The sequence below is a fragment of the Falco naumanni genome, chromosome 14 (genome assembly GCF_017639655.2).
Source record: "Falco naumanni isolate bFalNau1 chromosome 14, bFalNau1.pat, whole genome shotgun sequence".
NCBI classification, from domain to species: domain Eukaryota; kingdom Metazoa; phylum Chordata; class Aves; order Falconiformes; family Falconidae; genus Falco; species Falco naumanni.
Genome location: NC_054067.1, coordinates 9183096 through 9206012, shown reverse-complemented (window position 1 = coordinate 9206012; position 22917 = coordinate 9183096). Strand labels below are relative to the sequence as shown.

Sequence of the window (22917 nt, the reverse complement as noted above, 5' to 3'; positions counted from 1 at the left end):
TCCTTTTTTATTTTCACAGTTACAGGGATCTATTAAAAGAAAACTGGAAGATGATAGCTCTCCTGCCTCCAGTGGCGTGCCTGATGTCATTTTCCCAAATGACAGTAAAAGACTTTGTCTTGACGACGTAAACCTTGCCATGGGCCAAGGTGCCAACCCCAGTGTGGCGTGTCCAGAAATGCAAAGTTCTCCGTTCTCCACTAGTCACAGCGCTTCTTCCCTGGGAGTCGCAGGTCATCCAGTGCTCCTTGAAAACAATCACATGAATGGCAGTGGCATCGGTTCCCCATTTTCAGTGCCACCCAACACGGAAATAAATCAGAAGGGGTCAATAGGAGGGCAAAACAGTAACATTGTCCACTACGATGAGAAAGGAAACAGCTTGCAGTCTATGGACCAAGAGCTGCAAGATCTGTTGGAAGAGCTGACGAAAATGCCTGATCCTTCTCCCAATGACCTGGATCTGGAGAAGATTTTGTGCAGCAAGGCTGAAGAGCCACTTGGGTTGAGTCATTCTCAGCCAAGCATAAGTACCACTTCAAAGTCCTCCCCACAGACTTCTCACTTGGAGAACCATGTTGCTAACAAAGATTTTTCTCCGGGCTGCAATCCAACCAGTGGAGGATCTCCTCAGATGAGACCATCATCTGCTGGACCTAACTTCCAAGTTCCTCCCTCAAACAAACCTGCTGCATCGCCCATCTCTACAGCAGCTCAGAGCAAGAACCAACCACCACCTATGCTGCCGGTCCCCTTACCCAACATACCTGGCTCCAACTGGCATGCTCAGCAGCTAAAGCAGCTGGCAGCTAGCAAGCAGGTATCTACTACTAAGCAACAAGTACAAGCTCCCAGCTGGCCAACTATGTCTCCTCCTGGTCTCTCTCCACCTTACAGGGCAGGATCATCCCCACACCATCAACCCTTCAGTCCTCAAAACGTCATGGTATCTGGCATGCCTGCTAATAATTTACCAGGGAACAACATTCAGAGTCCTCAAAACACTCTGCTTTCAAGCATGACTTCCAGCAGCACCCCATCCAATGGCCCCTCTCCTCCTTATGGGTCTGAGAAACTCTCCAGTCCAGCTCTGAACCAGCAGCCCTTCAGCCCGCAGAGCTCCATGCTGCCCACGCTGACAGCAGCCAGCTTACCAGCCAACAACATTAAAAGTCCACAGAACAACTTGGTTGCCAGCATGGCCTCCACAAATACTGGACCTTCTCCACCGTACAGGCCAGAAAAGCTGTCAAGCCCCGCTCTGCATCAGCAGCCCTTCAGTCCTCAAGGTACTTTAATCTCTAACATCACTCCCACCAGCAACCCCACAAGTATGCAGAGCTCGCTTTTTAAATCAATGACTACTAACCAGTCCAAAAATATGAACATAATTATGCAACAGCCATCCAGTACCTTACAGCCGGGTCTGGTGAATGAGAGCCCTGTTAGCCAAGACCAGTTTTCTTTCAATAACACCAAACCACTGTCTCACTTTGCCTCAGAGTCAGCTACTCAAAAGATGTCACCTCTGACAGCAGGACAAGGGCAGCAGTCTCTCATTCACTATCTGCAGCAGCAGCAGCAGCAGCCGCCTCCAGCCACGCAGCAGTCCCAGCAGGCTAACAACAGCCAGTTTCTCCAGCAGCAGTTTCGACAGCTGATGCAGCCACATCGGATGCAGAGACATGTGCAGCCTGCCACATTGCCATCTCAAGGCAGACAGGTGAGAACATCTCTTGTCTTACAGGGCTTATGTGAAAATATTGAGTCACTTGTTTTTTTATTTTTGCTTTCCTTTGTGTTTCAAATGTGACGTCGCTAAACTTCTGGGGTGTGTGTGGACAAGGCAATAACAACAATCTGGCGTGATTTACTATTACTCCAGTTGAAATGTACTGTAATTCCACCATGCATCATCTCTTCTATCCCAGTGGAGAGCTTTGTGCTGTTAGGCAAAACACATCTCGTACCACTCTAATACACTATTTTTGTGCATATAGGTGGTATTCTTATTTAGCTTATGTTGTAAGCTGTAGAGGCATTCCCGTAACACGTTCCCCATCATCCTTTTAACGGGAATGTCTTTTTCTTTCTTAGTGTCCTTCAACAAATTTATCTCTGTGTTATGCTTCTGAGGCTAGAGAAGATCAGGTGGGGTGAGAAGTGAAGTTAAGATATGACTCCTTCATGGACAGCGGGTCAGGCAGTACAGCTCCCAAATAGCAGAGGCAAACTTTAAATATTTGTTACTAGCATTTGTCAGAAGCAATGCCCTGCTTTGGCTGAGGGCCATTCCCCACCCTTTGTTGATCTGCGATACCAGCTGAGCTGGTAAATACAAAATGCAGCTGGCAGGAGTGAAGCACAGCCCTGATTTCTCTCCAGCAACCTTCTCCCTGAGACTTGCAGAGAGATGCGAAGCAGTGTCCACTGCTGCCCCAGGTAAGAGAGATTTGCTGTGCGTGGGGATGTCAGAGCAAGGAAGGGCTTGGGGACTCAGTCTGACAGCAGCTGGATGTGTGGAATAAATAGCTATCTTTTTGTTAGGAAGAATAGTAGGAAACATGGAACCTCACCACCAAAGCCAAGTACCTTGTTAGGCTGAACCAGCTCTGTGGAAGCAGAATCCTTCAAGCTGCCTGTGCAGACAGGCATTCCAGCAACTCCTCACGAAGCACTGAAACACTTCTCACCCAGCAAACCAGAGATCGATCACTGAAGCTCTGCTAGGGTCCACTTGGCTGGGGGATACACTCCAGAGCCTGTTTTTCTTTGCTCTTCTTCCCTGCTAACTGGTTCTCGCAGATGTGGGTTTCTTTAATATACGCGACTTGGTGTAACCTTGTCCTACGATAGCAATGAGAAATAAGGGGATAGTTACGAAATGTCAGCTTCTTAGTGGTAAATCAATGAGGTGCATTCCCACTGTGCCACCACAGGATCAACTCAGTCTTTCCGAAGTTCTACATGCTCAGTACTCCCTTGCTTCAACACAGCAGCTTAAAACAGACAGTTGGGGAAGGCTGGTGATGTGCTGAATCTGCTTATCCAAACATGCAACATAACGATATGGCATGTATAGTTCGCTTTAAAGGCTTATCAGTGTAAGGCCCCTGATTCAACAAAGGCCTGAAAGCAATTTTGTTGCTTTAAGCATGTGAGGACCCTGTAATTTGGGTCAGTAGGACCCAAATTAAACACAAAGTAGACGGTCTTGCTCGCTTGGGACCTAGGAGTATGAGTGAACGTGCGATTGAGAGTGAGTAAGTTGCTGCAGCTTCACGAACTACTGCCCATCCAATGTTCTACTCTGGAGGCACTGTGGGTGAAGAATACATTCACAGTGTTTTACCACATCTCGGATGATGGCTAGTAAGTCATTAACTGCAATAACATGATTGCTTTTGATCAAATGTCCATAAACTTTGAGCATATGGGGTTTTTTCTGGCTCCACCGCTGGGTGTGTGGAATTGCCACATCCCTGTTGGATTCCTGAGGTTTCCTGTGCCCCAGTTTTCCCTGCTTTGCATTTTGCTCTTACACCTCTGAACCCCCTACATCATTGATTAGCCAAAAAAAAAAAGAAGAAAAATTCCTGCAGTCAGTCTCTTTAATTGGCTGAAATAGCCCCTCTTCCAGCAACTTCCCTAGTGCTCTGCCTGTGCTGCATTTTCAGCTGATTCTCACCATCAAAGAGAGAGTTGTTATAATTTGGTGGCTATCAGTAAAGATCAGTGACAGTTAAGACAATGATTACAGGTGATGAGCATTTTACATTTTCAGACTAGTTAGGTAAGCTTACGATGCCCCCCTCATTTTACAAGGAAGACTTGTTACAATAATTATACACCAGATGACAGTGCTTCAGTTTCACAGTCTGTTGATCTGCTGAAGAAAGATGGTGGATGTTCAGGAGTGGAACATTTTGTTAGGTTTTTATAACTTTAATGCTAATCCCATAGAAGAAAACGGATCCTGAGTGCTGATTTAGAAGAAAAATTACATGGAAAAAAATATTATAGGTAGGAAACCTTAAAATTATGGGATATTTGGTAATTTTCTTTGAATTAGCATGTAGAACTGTTACTTACCTGCAGTAGATTTCTTATTTACAATGAGACATTGATCCTGAAGTTTTGGACTCGACCTGCTGTGTACCGGTTTTACTCCATTATAGTGAAGTAGCTCTGGTGCCTGTGGGTTTGATTTCCAGCAGTGCACCCAGAGCTGAATTTGAGCTTTGAGGAATCTCGGTGCTAATTCTCTCCTGAGGCAGGTGATGAATAGGATTTTTTAAGCATAGAGCAGTTGTTTCATTAAAAGGCAAAATGTTAAAGACTCAGAAGACAGGAGAGACAACTTCTGTGTCTTCAAAAATTAGTAACCTTCTGCTGGCAAATCACCTGGTTTAGCCTCATTCACAGACATTTGCTCAAAGAAAAATCACAGCGTTCCCTGGAACGTTGTTTAGTGGTTAAAAGTCACCCCCTTACTCTCCATGCGTGTTTGTAAATGTGACTAAAATTTATAAAAAGGCGGCATAGTACTCTCTTCTTTTGAGCAAGAGGTGCAGCTTTGTACAGAAAAAGAATGTGGACGGTGGCCAGTTGGAGGGAGAACAATAAACCATGAAATGTGATCCTTGTAGCAGGCAGAGCAACATGGGGAAGAGAGCAGCAGCTGGGACAGAGACCTGGGGTGAGCTTTTTGCTGTTGTTTTAACGCGTATGGAAGCAAGGACTCCGCATTCCGAAAGCTGGGTTACTACTGGCGCCTCACAGCCCTACCATTTTTAATGATACATCTCTTAGGCGTAATCAGTCTGAATCCCAGATCCTGTATTGCCTGGACAACTGGTAAATCTGATAAGGGCTAATCTTTTCCCATCTGAAGCACTATGTCTTTATTGTTGAGCATTGACGGATATTGATCGAGGCACTGACAGTTTGCATTGTGTGATATTGCAAAGCCTGGTGGTGCTAACGTTGCTCTTGTGGGTATGTGCAGGTTTTCATTTTACTTGTGTAGGACTGATGCTCGCTGAGTGAAATTATACTCAAAGGTCTGGACTCATAAATCCACAATATAAAGATGGTAGTAAATGCCAGAGTGTCAAAGATAGTCTCCAAAAGGATCACACGCTGTTTTCTGGGCTTAAGCTGAGCCACTTGACTTTATTGCTGTTTCTGGGCGCGTGAAAAGCCGCATTTGCCCAGGCAGGTTGGAGAGTTGGGCATCTCCCTGATTTTCATGTCTAAATACAGTTTGTACTTGCACATCTCCCATTCTGGCATGTCAGATTATTGGGCCCAATTCTGCCTTCAGCAATGCTGATACAACATCACCGCTTCCAGAAGAGCTGCTCTTCTACCCCCGCCAATATAAGAACGGGCGCAGGTTTTTGGGAATGGAAGGGAGGGTTCCCCTGGGGGCAGGAAAACGAGCCGGTGATCTTTGCAGTTTAAGGCAGGCTGGAATGCAAGAAACCCTTTGGGTGGCTGTTACTTTTCCAAGCCCAACTTTATCCGAGTTAAAATGTGAGTCTCGAGGAGGAGGGCAGTATTGCTCACTGCTCTGTGTATAAAATGTTGAAAACCAAAACACAACTTAAAAGGTTGTTTTGTTGGGGAGATGTAGCTAATAAATAGCCATTGTTTGGGTGGGACACACTGCGCATTTCTGAGCTCCACTTGTGCTGTAGGAACCAAATGTGCTATTCTTAGAGCTCTCCGCATTCCTGCTGACATCCAGATAGTTGTATACTGGATTGTCAGTGAAGGGTATATTTGTTTCAGCTTCATTGCCAAAAATGATGGTAGAGGAAAAATGACAGGAGAAGAGACAGAGAGAAAAATAATATTATTTGCAGTAAAAATGGCTATATTTTCCTACATGTGCATTGCACATGAGATAGTGAAGAACATGCTGAAGACTAAAAAACCTTTGAAAAGGACTTGACAGTGTTTCTTTAATGGTGGTAAAAGCAGCAATACAGTATTTGAGTTAGCAGAGTAAATTACAGGTTGCAGAGAAACACCAAAACCCCTGAGCTAGATTAAATATACTAGGGGGAAAAAAATAAACAAAAAATCTTGTTTCTGAGCATAAGTTCTCCAAATATAGAAACAAAACGGAAAAAGAAATGCACTGTTATAAAGAGCAAACTGACCCAGAGCTTAGATGTCAAAGGTTATGTAAATATAATGGAATACAGAATACAGCTTTTATTAATGTAAACAGAAATGTTAATACCAGGGACTGATTCCTGGGTGTCTTATGTGAAGTTATTTCTCCCCATGAAAAGTCAGTGCACCATGACTGTTAGTTAAGACTCTTCTGATTCAACAGCACTTAATGTTTATAAGCTCTGATGCAAATTGATTAAAAGTTTGGAAAAGCAGAGAACGCAGCACGCAGCATCTGAGTACATACAGTCCTTTTGTAAGTACAGGGAAAAGTCATGGTTTATTTGGGATTTCCAAGATGTCGTGAGGAGTCTTCCTAACACATGAAACAACTACGGTATCATGTAGTATTAATGAGTCAAAAAGTACTGGCCAGATTTCATCTGCAATTTCACATACACCCACACACACTTTTCTTTAAGTGTCAGACTTATCTTTAAAGCCACTTTGAATGAAGTTTCACTGGTATTTCCTCCTCTTTCTTTTCTTTTCCCTTCTTTTCCTTATTTCCTTTTCTTTTTCCTTCTCCTCCCTTTTCCCTTTTTTCCCTTTTCCTTTTTTTCCCTTGTTTCCCCTTTTCCCTTCCCTCCTTTCTTCCCTTGTTTCCCCTTTTCCCTTCCCTCCTTTCTTCCCTTCCCTCCTTTCTTTTCTTTCTTTTCCCTTTTCTTTTTTCTCTGAAAAAAGTTTTTAAAATATTTCTTTTTTTTTTTTTCTTGTACTAATACTGTGGAAAAGGAAAACAGATTTTATTTCAAAGGGTAATGTAGCACAATACCAAAGCAAAGCCTTTGAGGGAGTGGAGAGCTTTTGAAGGCAAAGCAACAAACCCTTCAGCTAATTAAGTGCCTTTGAATAGGGGAATAAAGGAAGCTGGTGATGAACCTGGATTACAGAGAGCAATAAGGCTGAGCCTGGAGTTTGACCTCTCCACAGATGTAAAAACATCTTCTTGAATGGTCATTTCTGAATTTATATTTATCCATGCACTTGCAACTGAGTTGATGTTTTGGGGTTTTTTTTTCAACTTGGAGATTGTCCTCTCCTTTCAAGAGAGACTGAAAGGAGCTTGACTGAAGTTATCAGACTGCCATCTTCTCCTCCATCCCCTCCCTCCCCTGCAAATAACGTAAGACAACTTTTGGGAAGTAAGGAGTAAAACTGTGGAAAGAAGCAGGGTGTTTGGCCTCAACATGCCAACAGTAATACAACATTTTCAGAAGTGCAGCAATTGAGATAAAAAACTTAGTTCACAACTGATCTTAGCCCATTGCTCTTTCACATTGTTTTTTAAGTTGCATATATTGTCTTCGGATAGATTACAGGTATTTCAAGGCATTTCCCTGTTGTAGTGGAGCGCTTGTTGCCGTGTCTTAACCTTCCCGGTTCTTTGGCTTGTATTCTGAGATGTTTACAGGCACTGATATTTCTAGCAGCTCTGCCTAATGCACTCATCATTCCTTCCCGTTTAGCTGTCTGTTGTGCTGAAAGCACTTTTGGACGCCACGTAGCACATCATTAGGGGAAGCAATCTGCAGAGGAGAGGCTTGTAAATAAACCAAATCTTTCTGAACACCACGTGGGGAGCATCCTCTCCCACCCTCACCATTCCCCTCCTTTTGCATCTGAAATTAGTGTGGCTGCTACATCAAAGCTGCAGCACTTCCCTCCGTCCAGCCGGGTCTCTCCCTTAGTTCTGACCTGTTTAATAAGGTGGAAGATGTTCTGCCAGCAATTTAGCACTCGGGACACAGACAACTGGACAAATTAAAATCCACTTGGAAAGAAACAAGAGTCTCGGGAGGCACTAAAAACACCAGTGAGGGGTGCTGGGAGGCACTGAAGAAAGTCTTTCTCTTCGTTACCTGCAGGGCGATGAAGCGATGCATGCGCAGGCTGACGTGGTATTGTCCAGGGGTTTGGTGGAGAATGGGGAGAGGAAGTAGTACTCATGTACTGTGAACGTGGAGATGGAAATGTGACTTATACCAGAGAAATTTAGGGCAAGGCGCTGAATTCCAGCCTGACAGGCTGCTTTAATGAATTCTTCCCTGGTGCTCGGGACGCAGGCTGTATGTCCGTGCTGTACCACCCCCACCCCGGCACGGCCATACAGCCATGGGGTGAGTGGAGGAGAGTGTGTTATCACACAGAGGTTCTGCATTAACTCTAAAAAGAAACAAAAGCCAAAAAACCCCCGTGGTTTTGAGCTTTAAGCAACAGGCAGTTGTTTCCTCCTGCTCTGCAGTGCAGGGTAGGAGAGAAGCCCTTCTCTCAAAGGTGTAAGGAAAGTGGTGGTGTCATACTACTAAAAAGTGATTCATTTGATGTGAAACCATATTCTGACACCCATTTTGTACCAAAACAACTCTGACCCTGCTAGCCTAGGTGGGCAGTTTCTCTCTGGTTTTCTAGGCAGCTTGATAGCAGGAGTCATAAGTTTTTCTGGGCTAAATATCAGCTGAATCAGGCCCCAACTGCAGATTTTCTTGCTTGCTTTCCCCCTCCCCGCCCCCCCCCCCCCCCAGTAACCCATTTTACTTTCTTTATTACCGCAGAAAAAAACATCCATATGCAGAAATCTTTAATTTCTAAGAAGTTGAGCAAAAAGTTTTGAACATACATATTTTTCTCAACTGTGCCCTTAGAAGCAATGAAGTTATAAACATCCTAGGAATCTAGGGAGAGACTCAGCAACCTTCTCACTGTTTGTCTTCATAATGAATGCCATAACTTCCTTCTGCGTATGATTCTTAAGAGTAACAACATGAATAGCGGTTAGTGATGGGTAGGACACACCACTTGCATCCTCACTTACAAGTCAGTGCACCCATAATTCTTATATTGAAGAGGTGTGTTCATGGCACAGCATGCTAATGAATAGCAATGAGGAAAGAGTTTCCATGACCCTTTTGAACACCCAAATCATTGCATCTGTGCTTTAAATTCCCATTAATATCAGAACATCTTAATTTCACTTTTTCCCATATTTGTTGAAGGTAGATTTGTTTGTTGCCTGTATTTTCTGTACCTTAGGAAATGACAGTTTGGGGAGCTTATTTTGAACTAAAAGCAGGCTGGCTTTCAGAAAATGTACTCCCTTTCCTAAAACCATGCCCTTCTTACAACCTCAAATTTGATGCCTAGATTAATAATTATTTTTAACACTTTTGCAGTGAAACTGTGAGAGCATGGTTTGTACCTTTGATTTTGGGGGTGGTTTCCACCTAGTATTGTCTTCTAGGAGTCTAAAATTACATCTGTATTCCACAAGGCAGAAATAGTTACAGAACCAGAGTCTAATTTAACAATTACAATAAAAAGCAAAGAAATAAATAAGAGAGTCCCTCAGATGCTGTTAAATCATGTGCCTGGCGCCGGACGGCGGTTCGGCAGGGTGAGGTGACTGGAGCAGCCTACTTTGCCCTTCTGCTCTGCTCCTCTGTCATTTCTGCCTCACTGCAGTAAATGCTACACGCAAAATAAAAGTACAAACATGTTTTGTTTCAGATGCAATACCTAGAAATAACTTTTCTGGTAAAATGAACTCAGTCTCTTTTTTCTTTGGGCATTTTGGAGAAATTTCAGTGTGTGGGTGGGGGAAAACAAAGCCGTGGCTGTAAACAGGAACTGATATTGTCTCCGCGTCTGAATGGGGAGAGAAACTGAACTGGCCTCAGTGGTTCTCTCGTACATCTGCAAGTCTGGAAACACTGGGATGATTCACAGTTTGCTGATTAATACAGGAGCAAGCAAAATGGTGTGAATTAACGGCCATTACAGAGCTGCACTGGATGGCAAATATCCCCCTAGAACAAATGATGTTTCACAAAGATTGCTTAGAGGAAGAGGTAATGGGTCTTAAATACAAATTAGAAGCAGTCCCATCAAAGCTGCTAACATTAAGGTTTGAAAGCCAAACACTATTATGAGCTGTCTTCAAAAACTGTACATTTAGGAAGCATATCAGTCTGCCGTGTTGGCTGTGTAATATTTCTCTCTCGAGCCCTTTGGACCATTTCAAGCAGCCAAGACTAATTATTAGAGAAATCCACAATCAGAATGTAGCAGCTCTTCTTAGGGTTTTGAAGGCTAATCGCTCTACTACATGTACATTTTAAAGTTAATTTTTTTATAGCATGTATGAAGGCAAATATTGTCATTATCAGTACGTAACTCTTAAAAGCGCTACTGTTAACAAAACCTAATCCCATATTACAATTTAACCCTTTGCATATAGGACTATTGAAAGAAGAGGATAGGAAATACATTACTTTAGCATAAACAATATTCTCTGTATAACTGGCAAAATTATTTAACATTCCTCACAGAAGTAATGAAAATGTGATAGCTTAGATTGGTGTCAGACAGATGCAGATGTGAGTGCAGGCTGTGGACAAGCTGTGCCGAGCTGTTTTTCCCCATTACAGAATTGATGAAAGACCCACAAGGAGTGTAAGCCCTGTAATGTAGGCAAAATAGTATGATATCCCAGTCTAAGACATTATATTAACAGCTTGATCTTGTAAAGATTCAAACACACACCCCTAAATATACGCAGTGGGAGGTCGTTCCAGGACGAGTACAGGTTTATTTCTGTGAGCAGAGTGAGTCTTGCATGTGTACAGTCTTTGTATGCTCAAGAAAGACCAAAGGTGGAGGAGAAAGATGCAGCAAAGGGCAGAGTAATCATTGGCAATGGCATATTAGCGCTACGGCAGAAAAAGAGAGTTGGAAGCTTCACTGCACTTGTTCCTGCCTCAGCTCAAGTTTACATTTGAATTATTTTGGGGTTGTTTTTTTTTTGTTGTTTTTTTTTTTTTTTTTCTGGGGGTCAGCACCAGCATTTTGTAAACATGCCAAACTTTGAATAAGTTTATATTTTAACCAATCCAGTGATTCTTTACAGTCCTCTGGGGTTTGTTTTTTACAGTCATGAATTCTAGAAGCAAAATTTGCCCCTTGCAGGAAGCAAAGCTGCCCCCTCCTCTTGGGCACAGCAATAACAAAAGCAAATGAAGGGAAAAAAATTCTTAACAAAGACTTTTTCCCTCTCTTTTTCTTCTGTGATTGCAGGTTGCTAATGTTACTGTGTTTCTCCCCTTCCCAGAAAGATGAGGACATACTATCCAGGGACACCAGTAGTATGTATCCCTGCCATAAACAAATCCATTTCCGTCAGTACTTAAATACTCAGGGCTTATGGAAGCTTCTCTTTGCATAATAAATGTGTTTAATATTTCCTTTACTCTGCAGCATTATTAAGTGTAAACTGTTTCTGTACTGGATTGAAGGGTAGTTTACACAGCACTTTATTTGGATAGTCTGTTTTCTTTTACCATTGCTCCGAAGGGCGTGTTTGAGCAGTGAATGAGTGTTCGTATGAGCATTATTTTTTTTGTTGTTTTGCACAACCCCTTTCTCTCCTCCTTTCCAGCTCAGTCAGCACACTTTCTGCAGCAGCATTTTAGTTCTCTACATGGAAATGTAGCATTTAGCAGAATAGATGCATAGCAAGAATGAGATACTTTTTTTCTCCTTTCCCTCTTCTCCCAAGAGATACCCTGTGACTTCCTCTATTAGTCCATTAATCGCCGTAGCTCAAAATTCAGTCTGATCAAAGGAGCAGAACGAGGTTGAAAAGTGCAGATTCTGGCAATTGACTTGACTGTTTAGATTCCCCGCTGAGCTCATTTAGAGCTGGAATTAAGCTATTCCTGCTGTATTTTTCGTCCTTGGCTCGGCAATAGTGCTGTGCCTGGTGCCGTGCCGAGGGAGTGCTGAAGGCAGCACGGCTGTTCCCACAGCCCGGACCCAGCCTGCAGCAGAGAGCAGCCTCCAGGATCTAAAGAACTGAATCTCCCTGTGCCAGGAGAGAGCTGAGTAATCTTGTCTTAGTTCGATAAGAAGGTCTGTGTTTAGATTGTGTTAGTTATTCGACTGCAGAAAAAAGCGGAGAACCTGTTAACTGAAGGTGCCAGAATAAATTTTGATGATTCTGTGGTTTTTAACCTAAGCATCAGGTTTCCATCTCTTGCAGCTCCCTTTGCCGAGGTTGGTGCGTGTCTTGTGAGTGGGAAGGAAAGAATTTTTAAAAAAATGTAAACGGGAAATTTGTAAACAACGTGAAGTTTCTTGTAAAAGTTTTCTTTACGATGTAATGACTCACTTAAGGAATACAGTTGTTTGTAATGCCTATTTGTGTGCAGTTAGAAAGTGGTGCTGTTCTCTCTCATTAATAGTCTTGTTGGTTCTTGTTTGCTTAAGGCGAAAATGTGTGCTGCCCATACCTGTGGTGTTCTCTGATTTTGCAGTCCTTACACATCTTGAATTCCGATTGATGTGACTGGGAGTTACAAGTTCTCCAGGAGTAGTGTCAGACTCTTGGTGTCATTATTTGTGATTTTACAGTTCCCCAAAGTGTGCTAATATTTCTCCAACAGAGGTAGACTCATCTGATGTTTAAGTTCTTATCTCATTAAAGTGAATTACTGTTACTGAAATGTGAATGACATTCTATTATCAGAAAATATTATGTATTTAATGGTTTAAGAGTGCTTAAGGTCAGCAAGAACAGAGAAATGCTGATAACATCACCATAGACTGTGTGATGGTCCTGAAGTGTGAGTAAATCTTTAACTGAAAGAAGTTTTGCTAGACATACCGGTGTTTTCCCATAGTTTAGAACTTTGTATAAAATCCCCAACCTTTATATATGTTGCATTTTACTTAAAATAAAAACTGACCATTTAATTGGAAATTTTTATTTTATTGAGGAAAAAAACCTGGCAGTGAGGAAATGGACAAATCCATTTTGTGCCCTGTTCAGAGTCTAAGCTTTTTCCTACATAGGTGGCATGTATCTATATGTCCATAGGTTTTAATTTTAAAAAGAACTGTGACCTTCATCAGGGACCCTATGTGGAATAAAATTAGAAGGGAACTCCTGACGTGGGTGTGCTGCTCCATTCTAGATTGACACAATAAATAAAAGCTACTGCGCTTTAGCTTACAGAGCTTCCCTCAAATTTCATACTTTATAAAGCATTGGTCAGTACGGTGAGCTAAAATCTTGCTTTCTCTGTGATTTCTTAGTTTTTTTTACAGTATTGAGGCTTTTCATAAGACAAAATGCTGTCTGGCTGCATTTAAAATAAACGTTTTTTGCCTAGTTCTGTCTTGATTAAGTTAGAGGGAGGGTACCTACCTGCTACTTAGATTACTGTCAAACTTGACCAAAAGTAAAGTTGAATTGTACTCTGTTCTTCTAACAGAGCCTATTTTCTCCTTCTGACTGGGTACTAAAAGGCTTTTTTTTTACTGCTGCACTAACATTTTCCAAATAAAATGTTTTTGCCAATTTCTGAAGAAATAGCAGAATGAGTACCACCTTAGACATGCTGAAGGAGTCCTGCACCATGGATTATAAACTGAAACAGTTGGCCAGAATAAGGAATTACAGTAATCCCTGATATTAGGAACATGAAAATGAGATGACCTTCTGTATACGCCCTGTGTGAGTTTCTAACCCAGTTGGCCTATAGGCTCCCCTTTATCGCTGTTCCTCCATACCTTCACTGTGCAGAAAACAAAAGACCGGCCGTTCAGCTGGGAAACTGGAACACAGGCTTGCAAATATTACAGACTTTAAATGCATTGTATTTTTTTAACAGTAGTTCGTGATTGGAATGACAGGAAGGAAATGAGTAGAAAACATCCTATTCTATCTCTATATAAAATCTTGCTTGTGAAAGATACAGTTACCACAATAATGATCGGACACTAATTGATTCATTGTGCTGGGAGACAAGTGCTGAGCGGAGGAGCCGGCGGGGTCATTCTCTTGCTCCAACTCCACTTTGGTTGTTTGCTGAGGAAGGGCAGGAGAGGGTTATAAAGCTGCTGCCACTGCATTCAGCGCATGTTTTTCTCAGAAAAGAAGAGACACCGCCAGCCAAGATCTCTTTCCTTTGGAAATTGTAGCTGGGAAGGGCCCCTTTGGCTCAGCAGACAAAGTGGGCAGTCAGACAGCCCCTTTCCTGAATCCCAGGCAGGCACCAGACGGCTGAAGGAAGAGAGGCACCAGGCTGAATTAGATTGCCTCCTGCTTTGGACAGTAAGGCAGAGAGGCAGGCTTAATTGCTTTGCAGCTGTTCATTTTTTCCCCTTCTCCCTCCCCTGCCCTCCTCTCCCTCCTCCCAGCTGACCCCGGCGGCAGCCGCAGCTCGAGCCCCAGGGAAACCTCCCCAGCTTGGGGAGACGAATCCAGGGTGTCTGGACTGACTTTTATCAGCCTTGATACCCTTGCCTCCAGTCCAGCAGCAAACGGGAAGAGAAAGGAAAGTATTAAGGATAAAAAGGCTCTTCAGCATAACCTAGTCAGTTGTTGCTTTTTTCCTGGGTTAGTTTGTCCCCTGGGTTAGTTTGTCCCCTGGGTTAGTTTGTCCCCTGGTTTCTGAACGCTCCCTGGGGGGGGGGGGGGGGGGGGGGTGGGTGGGCTGGGACGGCTGGGATGGCGCAGGGCAGCGGCAGGCAGACCTCTCGGTGGCATCCTCTTGGGAACGGCAGCGGGGTGTCACCGCTGGCAGCTTCTGGAACCCTGTCCACATGGACAAACCACGGAGAGCGTTGGAACAAGCCCCCCCCCCTGCGATGTGGCACCCCCGCAGCAGGGTTTAGGAGACGTTTGAGATTTCCCCTCCGGAGCTGTGATAACCATGTACGAGATCTCCCAGGCTGCTGGCTGGCAGTGTCTATGTCAGCTGGGGTTGATTTGGTGGTGCTTTCACTGGTAAAAGAACCTCGACACTGAAATGTTCTTGACCTGGCTATTAAAGGAAAAGCTTTTTTAACCTTGGAGAAACTTGCAGGGGTCTCCAGCCCTCAAAAACTGGCTCAGGCCAGACTTGCAGATTTGCATGTATCTCATAATCCCAAACTGTCTGAACCTCATGTTTGTGGAAGAAACAGAGTTTGTTTTCTTAATTGCGCTCACTCCACTCCTGGATCTAAAAATTCTAAAAGGTGTTTCCGTGCCATAGCAATGAGGCTGCAGTCAACTGCCAGCTCACCTGCGTTGCAGAGAGGTGCTTTGCTCCCCTGCTGCTCAGCCAGCCTTCCTGGGTCTGTTCACCTCCAGCAGCAATGTCAAGCTAACCCAATTTTGCAGCTGGTATCAAATGCCAGAGGCGAACTTTGTAGATGTCTCTTTAATTCCTGCACTTGTAGAATTTAGTGTGTATTTTCCCTCCAGTTCCACTGACTCACACAGTCCTTGGGGGCGGAGGCAAGGAGAGAACAAGAAGGCTATAACCCAGGTCTAATTTACTCATCTGGTAAAGCCAGTCGTCAATGAGCCTTTCCCCTCTCTGTCCACAAAGATAGTCCCTCTCGGGAGTCTGTTTGGCCTCCCAGTTATAATTATGGCGTCAGTAGTTTCATACTTGACTGTCCTCCTAGGCCGACTGCATCTCCTCTGCCGGGGTGTCGTGTCTGGGCGATAGCATTAAACCGTGCGATGCCCAGTGAGCCGACAGTGCGACACAGGGCATGCAGCCCCGTGTTGTTCGGCAGCGCAGGCTGTCACAGCATGCTAATCCCTTTATACGGGACATACTTGCTGCTTATTTTTTATGATATCCTTAAGAGCATAAACCAGAACTTGAGGCAGGCATCAGTGCAGGCTTTTTGCACATTTCTTTCAAGGCACAAAACCGATGGGGGTCTTTGCTCAGGGCTGCTGGAGAGCCGGAGGGTGTCGTTCCTGAAAAGGTACCACAGCTACCAGATGCTTTGGTGGTCAGAGGGATTTGTGTCTGTAAGAAATGGATTTAGAAATAAGGTACAGTAGCATGTAAGTGACTTAATTTTTTTCCTAATCTGTTCAACATGCAGCCTACAATAGCTCTGCAAGTTAGATTTGAATTAAAACCGGCTCCGCAAGGTACAAAGGCTCTGGAGCCTCCATGAGGGACCGGAAATCCATTGTGGCATCCTGATTAGCGCTGGTGAAATCGGAAACCTTTCTCGGGGCAGATAACAATCTCGCAAATGAAAATATAACCTGTTCATCCTGAATTTTAACAAGGATGGTTACGCAACTGCGGGCCAAATCCAGGATGTGTCCTATCCGTGTGCCCCTTGGTCAGAAAGGATTTGCTGATCAGGGAGGGTGGGATTGCACCCCTGCAGTACCCTCTCCCAAGAGCACCCCTGCCTTATGCCAGGAGAGGCAGGAGGAGGGGTGCTGGGGGTGAGGCTCAGCGCAGAAATTGGGGTTCACATGTTGGGACTGACCCCTCTGAAGCTCTTGCCCTGACTTATCTTAAGACGGGGCCTCTGTTTAATGTTCTTCCCCATGCCAGTCACCACGGCCAAAGGAGGGGTGGTCTGGCTGGGGCCATCCGTGCTTTTGCAGTCCCATAATAGTCCCTTTAATTACAGGTAACAATAGGTTCTGTTTTTTCCTATGTTAATAACAAGTTCCAGGGTATAAATAACTCTGCAATTAAATCAAAACACCTAATGATTTACCATTTGACACCTATGCGGTCTGCCGGAGCCTTGGCTGTGCAAGGAATTTTTTCTACTGCCCTGAATATTTTATAATTGTTTTACAAAAAGCACATGGATGTTCCAATCATTAAGAAATATCAACCAAGGTACATTGTGGCACCAGGGAGCAGAGAACAAACAGCTACGTCTGTGCTGAGGCCATAGAGAGCTCTCCTTTTGGAGATGCAGCCGTAGTTTGTTTGACTACTTCTGTATATTGACCCTTGTTTTTCAAGAAAAACACAAACAATCAGGATTGCTTTATTGTGGGACCCATTAACTCCTTCAGAGATTTTGTGGTGTCTGTTGATAAGAGCAGCACACGTGTGGCCATATACTGCAGGCTGAAACACCTCTGCCTGCTCTGCTGCATTTGGATGTTTGCAGGCAGATGATGCTGCAAGTCCCTTGCTTTGTGCATTTGGAAGAGCCAGTATATATGTAAAAATATGTGGAAATATTCCTGGGGACTCTAATCATGGTGGCCAAGGAGATAGGGGCTATGGGGAGAGGGGAATTCAACTCTGCTTTCAGTTGGGGAGGCATGGAGTGCTGTCTCTCATTTCCGAGACTGGCTGTGATGTGTTTGATATGGAGCCTGTGAACGGAGTTGCTTAAATACACAAGCGTGCCTAAAAATATAAGAATAAAAGCAGTGCTATTTTAAGGCTCTAGAATCAGGGATTATAAATAGCCCAACTGGTGTGTTACTCCTGGCTGGGTGTGTCGGTCCTAAAACATTACCACAACTGTCACTTCCCTTTGAAGCAGCTTGTCGGGTAATGACGGCGGCAGTGGAGCCTCCTCTGCATTTCCATGGTCCCTCGACAAGCACAGGTCAATGATAAGATGCTCTCCAGGCTGATGAGTCCATCACACAGGCCCTCCCTTTGCCGGCTCAGGCCTGCGGGCACACGCAGCGGGAAGGGTGGGTGGGCGCTGGCAGGGAGCGCTGCGGCACTGGGGTTCGGTGGTGGTGGTGGGAGGTGGCATCTGCAGGGTGAAGCTGAGCTGGCTCTACTGAGCACAAGCTGTGGAGCAGGGGCTGCCGAACCCTGGGCAAAAGGCAAAATAGCTGCGTGGTTAGGTGCCGGTTTGGGACCTGTGGGATGGGGGGTTTAGTGCTCTCCGTTGTCAGCCTTCCTCTGTGACTGGCTGGGATTCATCTTCCTGCTCCCATCAGTCAGGCTCCTCCTGTGGCCAGCGGAGGAAAAGATGTTTAGAGGGTCATTTCACCTCACGCTGATGTGCACCTCCGAGATGTGATGGATGGTCAGCGGTGAGGGAAGCCTGGACAACATGCTCAGGCTTCGCCCTTGTCTGCTGCGGGCACCTTTATTCTCCATCTTCGGCAGCAGCAGCAGCTGTGGTGATCCAACATACAAAAGTCTGTGAAGCTGAAAGTCACATAGGTACCTTAAATAGCCGACTTTTTGACTTTCTGACTCTCGGAAAGCGTTTTCATTTCTGTCTGGTTTTCCAGCGTGGTGGCTGGAAAGGAGTACCTTTGGTGGTGTTCCACTGCCTCGCCGCCGCGGGCGAGCGGCTGGGGACAGGCTCTTCTCGGGCGGCTGTTTCCGAGAGGAATTCTGGCCGACTCCTGCACCAAGTAATGATATGTTTATTTGCAATATATGGAGCCAGGAGACATCTCTGGGTGATAGGAATCTGGAGACTAGTAAACAAAAGAAGGCAAGGTTGGAACTCAAACTCTAAGAAGGCTTCTTTGGGTCTAAAGAAAACAACTATATAACCAAATAATGACGGTGTTCAAAAAGGTCTGTGGTGGTGTATCTCAGGACAAGGTGCAAATGTACCTGCCAAGGCCCTGCACTGGTAGGATGCCAAAATCTGGATTACTCTTACAGGGAGCTCTAAGCAGCCCGTACCCAGAAGGTGAAGAAAAGGGAGCTTGTTGGCCTCTCCTTCTTTTCATAATAGATAGGAATAGCCCAGGAGTCTCCTCTGCTGTACCTGAGTCTTCCCCAGAAAGGGGAAGCTTATTTCATGTTCTTTCAGTGGAGGAAAACTTGCAAACAGCTTGTGTCTAGCATCAGTAAAAGAAGTAAAACATCCTGATGTCTGGAGGTTTCCGAGAGTTCATGCGGAATTCTTTCTCCATAGCCTGCTTGTAACACAGAGGAGCCGTGTCCTGATGGGATGCTCCCCTAGCGCAGAACAAGCCACTTTTATGGTGATAGAGAAAATGATTTCCGTCAAGAAATGAATGGGGATGACAGCAGTGACAAATAAAGATCTTACGGGTTTAAAACTGATAAGCTGACAGCTCCATTTTCAAACCTGGATGACTTAAACTAACCACCTAGAAACAGTATTTTGGCAATCGGGGAGCTTCTGGGGGCAGGGGGTCCTGGGCATGGCTATGCAAAGTTACAGTAAGTGCCAGGTCAAAAATTAAAGCTTTTGTCTGAAGTTGTAACTTGGATCTGAAAACGAGGACTGCTTCTATTGCTTACTGTGGTCAGAGCTGCTCCTAGAGGGCAACAGAAGGACTGATTTAATGCTCCATGTCCTTTTTCTTTTACACTGAACTCTTAATTACGCCTGCATTTCACTGCAGATTAGCAGGGAGTGCGGAGCCGAGCCCAGGACCCCTGGGGTGCAGCGAGTGCCCATGTCCCCTCTGCCCTGGCCCTGGGCTGCATTCGCAGACGCGGTCTGTGCCCTGCGAGGGTGCCTGTGTGTACGTACGCTCTCCCTCTCGTCTTTCTCTCTCATGGCATGAAGAAGCTCAGTTTGCTTTGTATTCCTGCCCCCCCCCCCCTTTTTTTTCTATAATCATTGCAAAACAGGAACAAATGAGTGTGTCACTTTAAACCATGAAACCACTTAGTCGGTAAAGACAGATTTGGCGTCTTTGTGCTGGCAGCGACAGGCCAGCCCTGCTCCATAGTGATCCCACTGTTCTCCCTCTGCCCCGCACCCCCCACTCCCCACCCCCTCTGAGGTTTGCTCCGTGTTTGCCTGCCTCTGTTTTTGTGGTTGGTAACCAGCAAAAGAATGGAATGGATTTAATGATTTGTTGGCTGCAGTGCCAGCATGATTAAGTCAATAAAGCTTCAAGCTGAAAACAGTGTAGTTACAGTATATGGCTTTAACCTTGTTAATGCATGTTTATGTCCCCCTGCCCACTGTATAGCTGTATGTTGCATAAAGAAGATCTGACCAATCTTTAACCCATTAAATAATTCATAAAGTGAGAGCAGACATCAGCTACTTGCGGAGCGGATCAGTAACCATGGGGTCAGCAATAACTTTGGCTCCCTGGACCATATCCAGCATGTTTAAACTCCGGTGATGTCACCAGGCAAGCTTCTAACCTTAATCATTTGGATGGGTACAAAGGGAAGTTAACTGTTGACATGCAGTGTCTCCGCAGAAGAAACACTTGTGAGTGCTCTGTCACATCTCTGCCTCACAGGGAACATGAGCTGGTTCCAGCCCCCTTGCTTCTTTTATATGCTTCCCTCTTTCCTTACGGCAGGAGCGTGGCTGGCCGAATGTTCAAAGGCACGTTTCCTAGACTCCTATTATCTTAAGTGACAGAGGCAACAAAATCCCACAGAATTTGAGGGAAACATTGGCTGACTTGAGAAGATAATATTTGGAGGTGCTTGGATGGGGTTTTTTCATTGTGGATAAATTTTGAATGAAAAGTATCTCCTTTTGTGTGAATGACAGGGAAGGACATATCATGGGGATGGAAGGGGGCAGAAGCCAGGGATTCAGGAGAGGGTGTGGAGTGAAGCAGGACTGTTCTCACTGCAGCAAAAGCTCTCACAATAAATTACCAAGCACGACCTGCAGGAAAATCCTAGGATTCTCACCCACAACTGCCTCAGCCAGCCTCTTCTTTACGTACCAGTCAAAACACAGAGCTGACTTCTAGCATGCAGCCCTCTTGACACAGCTCCCAGCTGGGTGCCGGGGGATTCTCCAGATGCAGCAATGTCCGTAGTTGTTGCAGCAGCTTCCCTTGCTGGCATGTAAGGGGCGAGTCATGGGATCCTGGGGCGTGTGGCCGGGACATGCTGCGCTCCGCTGGTCTGTGCAGCCAGGTTAGAGGCCCTAGGGGACCATTACAACTTGGTGTAGTTTAGTGCTGTTCTGAGATGCAACCAGCTGTGGCCGGACTCAGAGGAGAGGTGCAGAGAGGAGGCCAAGACAAAACCTCGTATGCCACGTGAAGCAGAAAAAGCCCTTCCAACCTCTTGCCGGTGAGCGGCATGGAGCGCAGGTCTGCTGCAGGTCTTTGGGGTCATAACCCAAGGGCATGGGAGAGGCACCATTTCAGGAGGCTGAAGTTGTAACCCACACGCTGCCCCGGGAACTGACCCTGATCCTCCTATTCAGAGAGTAATTTAATTCCTTTTTGGGGGGAAACTGAGACAGAGGGAGAAATGAAGTGGCTTGTCCATAGTCCCGTGGAGAAACTATGTATGATGGAACTGGAAACCGACCCTGGCTGTATGAGCCCAAGTCCATATGGCCGGCTTTTATCCTGTGACTCAGTCACGGAACAAACTCACCGTTCAAGATCATCTCCTTTAGAGGTGGCTTGGGAGTTCACCTTTGACGATCCCATTTTCTGCGTCTCCTTCTGACAAATTGCATGCTCACAGGCTCGTGAGCTAACCGTCCACTGCGTATCCAAAAGGACTCTTGCTTGTGCAAGTAAACTCATGGGAGGCTTGTGTGCCGATCTGCACGGCGTCCAGCCAGGTGTGTTCGCAAGCAGGGCTCCGTGATGTGCAGTCTTCATGTCTAGGACTACTGCGGCTATTAGAGGCACTCAGATAAAAACTCTCACGTGTTTTTGTGAGCCAGATGGCTGCATACGGCAGAGCATATCTCAGAATCCACTACATCAGCCCAGTAGTTAATATTCCAAGTTCCAAAAGATACACACCTTGAGTTGGAGATTAGAGCCAGGACCTTCAGTCTGCTGTTGCCAGCATCTGCAGCCAGCGACCGGGGGGCAGACTGACCCCCAGAGCCAGTGTTGATTATTCTCAATCACTCAGTTATTCCCTGTTGCTTTATGGGTGTGCTAACGAAGACTCAAATTAATTTACCCTGTGTTTTTTGGAGGGTTTTTTTGTTGGTTTCATTTGGTTTTGCTGTAATGCATAGAAGCAGTCTTTGCTTCAGAGAAGATGCTCCAGAATTTATGGATTTATGGCAAGTCAAATCTGATCTGAGTAGAAATTCCATGTTCCGTTTTCTTTGTTTTTAGCTTGGAACATTGTGTGATGCGGCTGAAAATCTTCCCTTACCGGTCTGTTGGTTTCGATGAATGAACCCACATACACCTAGTGATGTTTTATTATCACTCACCCACCATAGGGTATATAGCAGCTGGTAATTTTTGTGCATTGACTGCAATTTTTTTTCTGCCTGATGGAAAACAGAGTCGCTCCAAGCATATGCTAATGCTTAATGGGGGGGTCCCAACTTCTGACCCACAGCTAATATCCTGCAAGTCACTTGAAGCTACCAAGGATTCTTGAGCTGGTGTTCAAAATGCCTATGTTATCAGCAAATAAACACCATTAATTGCTTCTAATATGTCATGCAGTGGTTAAATGACAAGATCCTTATTAATTTGCATGTATATCAGCCTTTTCAGTGTGTGTGAGGGGGAGTATGAAGTGGTAAAATTATTTAAAATTAGTGGGGAATATTTACAGGAAGGCATAAAGAACTGTCAGTTGAGGAAAGCAGCATTTTATGTTCTTGTCCCGGATGACCTTGCTCCAAGGACAAACCAGAGCTTGATGAAATGAAGCTGCAGATGGCTAGTGATCTCAACTCTGTAATAATGAAATGACACAAGAAAAAAATGAGACATCTACAGTTTGTAAATACAATCTGAATGGAAGGGGAGAAAAGGAATTTTTAAGGGAGATTGAGTTGACTTGGTTACAGCAGTTCAGCTTCGGGTGTTTTAATAATAATTTCCATTTTAAAAAATAATGGAATTGCTCCTTGTTCCCCATACTCAAGGTCACCTTAATACATTTTTCTTTTTTAACATGTCAATACCTTGGTTTTAAAAATTTGATCATGAGGACTACCTAGTCACAGCCTTCTTTGTATCCATTATTTTAGCATGTTATTTATCACTGCATTTGGTTTTGTAAGTTGTGGTGCTGACTT

General features: G+C 44.8%; 1 protein-coding gene across 2 annotated transcripts in view; it reads left to right on the top strand.

The window, feature by feature from the left end:
• The window catches only part of MAMLD1 (mastermind like domain containing 1), an 83448-nt gene that overhangs the window by 48701 nt on the left and 11830 nt on the right, over nucleotides 1–22917 (top strand). The window contains exons 2-3 of one of the 2 annotated variants that reach the window (XM_040614617.1): nucleotides 20–1289; nucleotides 1503–1723. In XM_040614617.1, coding sequence (XP_040470551.1) covers nucleotides 20–1289; nucleotides 1503–1723 — 1491 coding nt within the window. Of the gene's footprint in view, nucleotides 1–19; nucleotides 1724–22917 lie in introns of both variants that reach the window. The other variant, XM_040614616.1, reaches the window with a different exon arrangement.